The 7,285-nt window shown below is 60.7% G+C and overlaps 1 protein-coding gene across 2 annotated transcripts in view; it reads right to left on the bottom strand.

Annotated features, from left to right (window-relative positions):
- Positions 1-4,015, bottom strand: part of FADS3 (fatty acid desaturase 3) — a 13,557-nt gene extending 9,542 nt beyond the window's left edge. For both annotated transcript variants that reach the window (XM_059404210.1, XM_059404218.1), the window contains exon 1: positions 3,663-4,015. In XM_059404210.1, the coding sequence (XP_059260193.1) occupies positions 3,663-3,869 (207 nt within the window). In that variant the 5' untranslated portion in view covers positions 3,870-4,015. The remainder of the gene's footprint in view (positions 1-3,662) is intronic.
- Positions 4,016-7,285: the final 3,270 nt, after the last annotated feature.

Genomic DNA, 7,285 nt, shown 5'->3' with positions numbered 1-7,285 from the left:
GGGAGCTCTGGCTCTCCCTAGCCGCTTCATGGGAAAGCACTACGCTTGCATGCCCTCAGGAAGAAATGCACGGAGGGCCACCAGGCGGGTGGGGCCACCAGCGTCCCTCCATAGGCACTGTGTTCCTGCCCAGCATGCCCCCAGGGCAGGAGCCAGGCACTGCAACTAGCGTGGGAAGGAGCCTGAGTGGGTGGGGACCCTGCAGAAACCAAGGCAGTGCCCAGGGAGGTCACCCTTCATGCGGAGTCCCCGCAGGCGGCCAGCGTGCTGGGTGGAAGCAGTGTGGGCTCTGGAGCCAGGTCCTCTGCGTTCCTGCCCGGCCCCCTCTAAACCCACCCCTCAGAGCCTCCCCTCTGCCCACCTCCTCCCAGCTCCAACCCAGACACAAGCCCCACTCTCCAAGCCCAAGGACTCAGGCCCTGCTCTTTGAGGGTTGCAAAAAGGTCCCTGCACGTCACCCACATCCAGCCTGTCTCCTCATCTGTGAAATGGGTCAACACGCATACGTGCCTTGGATGGGTTGTTGTCCGAACACCCCTAAAGCTAACTCCTATACCACCCACCCACCCCATTCTGGTGCTCCTGGGCCCCCAGCAGCTCCTGCCTTCTGCCCTGGCCATGCCTGCCCTTCTGAGCCCAGGTGACTGGGACCTCAGCTGGGAGAAGGTAGGTCCCCACTATCTCTTCCCTTAGCCTGCTGCCCTTCTCCTGGAGGGCTCTGCCTTCCCATCCCCATTAGGGATCCTTCTAAATGTACCTTATATTGCCCTGGCTTCCCCACTCTGGCCTCCAAGATCCCCTTAGAATAAAGCAAAGTTCTGCTTTCAGGGACCCAGACGCCCAGTGGGAGCCCACTCCCACCACCTCTGGACCTCACTGCCTGCCCTCTCCCCTCTGCTCCACTCCAGCCCCGCTGGCTTCCTTGCTTATTTCCTTGAGCACCTTCCCACTTCTGAGCCTCTGCTCTAGCTCGACCCTCTGCCAAGGAACTTTATCCTTGCGATGTTTCATTCGTGGCTGTATTTTTAGAGGTTGGAGCACAGTTTGGTGGCTGCGATATGCTCACTGAGGATCTGCGGGTGGGTTTAATGAGTCAGTAAGTGAAGAATGAATGAATGGAAAAAAACCAGTTAAGTCACAGGGCAGCATGTGGTTAAGAGGATGGGCTACGGATTCACATCTCAGACCCTGCCACTGAATATCACGTCACTTTCTCTTTTTGAACCTCAGCTTTCCCATCTGTAAAGTGGGAAAAATCACAAAGAGTACCTGCCTCACATGGGAATCCTGAGGGTTAGAAGAGTCAAATGCTGAACTTGGAGCCCAGCACACAGTAGGTACTCGGTGCCCAGCCCTGGTATGCTTCTGACCAGCAGCAGCCGGGTCTTGCCCCTCTGTGGCTGGCTCCACTAGTCTCAAGCTGCCTCTGACTCTTAGGCAAACCTGGCTCGGGGCCCAGATCACTCTCCCCAGGGTACCCAGCTTTGTATCCCAGGATGGCCACAGGCTGACTTCATGGCACAGGAACTCTGGGAATTTCCTGGCAGGAAGGCTTCTGCTGCCTGGACATGAGAACAGCTGATGGGACGGCTGGGGCTACGGAGAGGTGGCCAGGGGAGCACAGCCCTAGCAGGACAGCTATGCCACCCCTACCTGTGCTCCAGGGCCTGGAATGGGGTGCCCAGGGCCTGGACTTGACCACACACAGCACTGGGCTGCTCACATCTGTTATCTGTGCTGTAGGCCCCGCAGAGACCAAGGTTGGGGTCCCCCCCAGGCACCTCAGAACCTCTTTGGTCCAAACAGCCCAGGTTATTTCTGGCAACTCCGGCCTGGTGTTTGGAGCCCTGAGAAAGCTAAGATGGGCCTCAATGCAACTCCTTCCTGGTGCAGGCATGGACAGAGCCAGACAAGGCCGAGTGGCCCAGGGGCGGCTATGCCACGGCTAGTCCCCTGCCCTATGTGGTCTGCAGGGCGCACTCGCACTTACTGGCCACACGTACCGACCAGGAGCGACTACATGGCAGCCCTAGGGCCACAAAGTTGAGAAGGCACAGTCCTGCCCGCAGCCGGCTCACTGGCTGGCCCAGCTCTCCCCACTTTACAGATGAAGAAACTGAGGCTCAGAGGAGTAACACCTGGTTCAAGGTCAATCTGAGTCTCCGATGGGAGATCGCTTTTTGGAAATGGGAAATGGAAATTACTGGCGATTGAACCAACGCGAAAACTGTCTGATGGAGGTCTTGGGTGGAGGGCTAACTGTCTGATGGGGTTCCCATGAGGGAGGCCCCCAGCACAGGCCCGGGCACCAAGCAGGAACAAGTAATTCAGAAATGCTCTGTGTCACCCTTCCTCTCAGCTGCCTCCATCCTGCTCCAAGGTTGGGGTGGCCTTGAGGGGGGGCCAGCACCCTGGCATTTCATCCCCACCCTCTCCCCTGGCAGAAACACACACGCATAAGACCACGCACACAAACGCGTACAGTGCTCACACGCATACAGGCCCGTGCGTGGTCACACGCTTGTCGGCCCCCAGTCAGTTTCAATGCCGTGGCCACCACCTGGCCCACGGACAAGGCTTTCTGTCACATTCTCAACTTCCAGGAGGCTTCTGACTTTAAACCCTCAGGTTCCTGGGGTGGATGTAGCGAAGAGAGACCTTCTCCCTTACAGAGTCCATGGGGATTGTCCAAACCAGCAGCCCTGGTAAACAGGGACACTGACCTCCTGGGACAGAACAGTTTCTTCTGCCGCTTAAGAGTTCTGCCAGTTAGGGATTCATCTCCTGATATCTGGAAGATTCCTGGTACCCTGAGTGGCCAGCCAAGAATTTTAGATGGTCAAGACAGAGCATAACATGGCCTCGACTCCTCGTCTTAGGATGGGGCCTGCTGGATTCCAGAAAGGGGCTGGTGAGAAAGGGGGCTCCCCACAACAGGCTGTTCTACCACTGGACTCTGGCCAGGCAGTCCGAGTGGACCGGGCCACATCCCTCCTTGGCAAGACATGTCTAGACATGGGCTGGGAAGGGGAAGTCAGGGTCCCCCAGGACCAGCCTATTCCTGGGATGATCGTGCTTCCCAAGGAGGCCCACCCAGCCTGGCTGGCAAAGTTCTCCCACGTGCAGCTGCCAGCCCAGGAGAGGTGAGTCACTGCCCCTCAGAGCAGTTTACAGCGGTTCTCAGGAAAGCCACAGACCTCTGGGCCCTGCCCAGGCTTTGCTGCCCAGCCCCCAGCCTCTGATGGCACATCCTTGCAGTCCGGGAGGGGGGGGGAGGGGACCCACCCTACTCCTGGCACTCAGCAAAAGGAACCTGGCCTGGGGGACCCAGATCCCAGAGGAGAAGCTCAGGGCCCAGGGAGGGCTCCTTGACCATGACACACCCACCTCTGAGAGCCCCTCACTCCTGCACATACCCGCTGCACCCAGCCCAGCCCTGTTCCATGGCCCCGTGTGCAGGTCCTCCATGCGGGGGACGTGGCCTTCTTACTCCACATCGGGCCCTGGCTTGTCCATCCCAATTCTGGGTCCCAGAACGGGAGATCAAAGGTCAGCGAAGAGCAGAAAGGATGCCAGACCCCGCAAGTGGAGAGGGTCCCAGTGCCCACCACCAGGCCCCAGCGAGCGGCAGGCTCCACCCGGCCAGCGGTGGGCTTCCTTACCGTGGCGTCCTCAGCACCGTGGTGGCCAATGAGGCGGCTGCCCCCGGGGTGCCGCTGTGCCCAGCGGCTGATGTCGTAGACGCGACGCTCGATGACCAGCCACTTGTCGCCCGGCAGGTTGTGCTGGCGGATCTGCTCCCAGCGGAAGGTGGGCAGCGGCGCCCCCGGAGGCGCGGGCCCCTCGCCGGGCTCCCCGACGCCGCCCATGGCTGCGTGCGAACGCCCTCGGGCCCCCCGGTACCTTGGCGACGTCTGCCGGAGACCCCGAGGGGAGCGCGTCGCGGCCCCGGGGGCGTCCTCCGCCGCCACCGGCTCCTCCGCGGCCCCGCCCTGCCGCTGCGGCCGCCGTACGAGCGTGCGCCTGCCCGGCTCCCGGCGCAGGGAACTTTTCCCTCCCTTATAACCGCGCTGACAGCGCCCGCCTCGCCTCCTCCCCTCGCCCGGCCCCGCCGGCCCACCCCGAACCCGCTCCAATCCCCGCGCGGCGCCTCGGCCTCCATTGGCTGCGCCGCGCTCCGGGCCGGCGAGGGCGGTGTCCAGGCGGGCCCACCCCGGCCGCGGGGGCCGTGGCCACCACGCCCGGCGCTGCCCCGGGGCGCCGTCCGCGGCGGGCTCCCGGCTCCCGGCGGGCGGGGCGGGGTGCACTGGAGAGGGACCGGGACTTTATACACCCTTGACCTGTGCGGCTGTGCCCTCGGGGCCCAGGTCTGTGCCGGCGGGGCTTGGAGCCACAGTCTGCGCACACGGGGCTTCCAGCCACGCGTCCCGGAACGTTCAGTCCCGAGCGCTCGGAGGTGGGAACGCCGCCTCGGGGTGACTGTAAACAGCTCTCAAACGATCGGCCCCCCAGCTCTGCGCAGCGAGGCCGCCGTCGGGGCTGAGCGACCGGCTGCACCAACCCGCCCGGCGCGGGGCCGTCTGCGGGGGGCCGTGGTCTTTCTGAGGCTGGGTCTGCAGGGTGGGGATGTGGAAGGGGAGCAGGGGCACCCGAATCCGTAGTGGGCAGCTGTCGTCCTCTGGCTGCCCTGGCGGGTGGCTTGCCTGGTACAGCACCCTCCCCCACTTTTACCTAAATAAATTCAAGTCCTTTTGAGAGTGTAAGGTGCTCCCCAAACTACTTTTTATGTGTTTTTGAGATAAAGACACCTGTTCCTAGAAGCGAAGCGTCCCCAAATGATGTGGAGTGCAGTCAGGCCAAGGTTCTGCAGCGGGGCATCAGGTGAGCCCAGCAGCATCGCAGGGGAGCCTAAGGCAGGAGCGCTGCCCTCACCCCCAGGGTGGGATTCAGCTGGGCTGGTTTGGGGGCGGAGAACTGTGCTTGGAACAGGTTCGCAGGGGAGATTGCCGCTAGGCTGGTTCTGGGAATGCACTCGGAGAACACTAAGTATGTTTCTCTGATGTGCTAACCTTTTATCTTGGTTTAACAATTTGTAGGAAATCATTAAAGCCAGTGTTTGTGGGGCAAGAGGGCTGGGGTGCCAAGAAAGGTTGAAGTGGCCTCTGGATTCCCTTGGTACCAAGAGACTTTATTTGGTTGCCAGGACAACCGGTAAGGCCTTGCTGTCACCATGGCCCTGGGCTGCCTGATCACTGAGGTGCCCTTGAACCCCCTCCCTGAGCATGTTGTGTGTGGCTGGTGGCTGAGGTGGGCGGTGACTGCAGATACCCCAGCTGCCACCATGTCCGCAGGTGAGCACAAAGATAGAGAGGGTAGGCTCTTACCAGAACTGAACCTCCTGCCCCAATCTCCAGCCCCTGCACAATGGGCGTGGCCCCCACCCCAGCTTCAGCAGCCCTCACTGTTCAGATGCTCACCCCAGCCACCTTCCCTGGGCCCCGACCTGGTTCTCAACCACGTGCAAGGCGGCTGAAGGAGTGGAGTGGGTCGGAACCTCCACCTGCCCCAGCTGATGAAGGCCTGCAAAGGGCCCCCCAGGAGGTAAAGCAAGGACAGGGCTTGGGGCCACAGAGCCATGCCTCCAGGCACTCAACCCTGGCAAGGAGACAGCGATGGCTGAGTTCTCCAGCCGTCTGTTGTTATGTTCCTGTAAGGCCTGAACTGTGTGTCTCTTTCTTGGAGTGAAACCAACAGCTGCCCACACGATTTCTCTGCAGGCCTCGGGGCCTTCCATAGGTGGCTTTACCCTTCCAGGCTTCAACCCAATGGACCTTGCAACTCTCCTAAAATCAGGGGCCCTGGGAGAACCTGAGACTCTATTATCCCCCTCCCCGCCTCCTCCCTGTCAGGGCACTGGGACCACTTGGAAAGGGAGAGGCTCCACTTGACATTCCTGAACTGCCATTGGGTCCCCGCCAGGCTTCAGCCTTAGGCAAGGGGAGGGGAGAGCTAACCGAAAGGCAGGAGAGGGTGGTCTGGGCAGCTGGAGCATTTTGCGGGGAGGGTGCCTGCTTGGGGTTGAGCCCCTCCAACCCGCAACTGGCCCCTGGCCCAGAGCTTCTCCCAGGACTGTGAGCTGACACGCAGGCCTCTCGTGGGACCCACTCAAGTCTCCACCCCCCGTGGAACCACTAGCCAAGGTCGTGGAGCCAAGTGATGCTTGTGCAGGCCAGCGAGGTTCAGGCAAGAGGCAGAGGTGCAGCAAGAAATAGCCCAGTTTGGGGAAGCTTGAGGGGAAAGTTCTGGGCCTACCAGAAAGAGCAGCCCTAAAGCCCAAGCCTGGGTTCTGCAAGTTTTATAACTTGACTTTGAGTGAAAGCTCACCACATGATGGGCTTGGTTAGTAGGCCCTGGACACAGCTCTTCACCGTGTGAAGGGGCCCGGGGCACAGAATGACATTAGAGCGGTGGCCTGACCAGCCACGACAGTCCCTTCCCAGAGGCATCACTGCGGCGCGTGGCGGGCCTCCCCGAAGTGCCCCTTGGTACAAGGCAGCTGCTCGGAAGTGCCCAAGAAGCAAATGAAAGGATGCTCGAGGGCATTAGGCATCGGAAAAATGCACCTCGAAACCACGGTGAGCGATCACCCCACAGCCATTAGGATGGCCGTGATCCAGAAACACCCACGTGACACATGTGGGCGAGGATGTGGTGAAACCGGAACCAGAGTGCGCTGCTAGCAGGACCATAAGATGGCACACCCTCCACGGAAGACGGTCTGGAGTTTTCCTCAGAAAACTGAAGACAAATCGGTGGCCTGTCACCCGGCAAACCCACCTCTCAGTGAATATCCGAAGGGACTGAGAGCAGGGCCTCGAAGAAATCACCGCACTCCCGTGTCCGTCGTGGCATGGTCCACGCTAGGCCACAGGTGGAAGCGGTGCACGTGTCCAACAGAGGATGGGTGGTGGGTAAAGAAAGCATGGCTCATACAGACCATGGCAGGAAGTTCAGATGCTAAATTGTGCTTTTTACCCCAATAAGATAAATGAAAAAGGAGTGGGGGAGAGGCTGCAAAGGGCATGTGGTCTAATCTTCCCAACTCACAGAGGGGCAAACTGAGGCCCCGACAGGAGCCTAGCTGTTGCCCAGGTACCCAGTCCCAGCAACATCCCATCAGGATGCACTTTGCAGATGGGAAAATACGACATGGCAGGGCACAGAGGAAAGCCCCCTCGAGGGCTTGGGCTCGTGGCCGTGGTTGTTGCCCGCCTTTAAGAGGTGA

Source organism: Mustela nigripes, chromosome 1 (assembly GCF_022355385.1).
Source record: "Mustela nigripes isolate SB6536 chromosome 1, MUSNIG.SB6536, whole genome shotgun sequence".
In the NCBI taxonomy this organism is placed as follows: domain Eukaryota; kingdom Metazoa; phylum Chordata; class Mammalia; order Carnivora; family Mustelidae; genus Mustela; species Mustela nigripes.
This window is presented reverse-complemented; position numbering and strand designations above follow the sequence as displayed.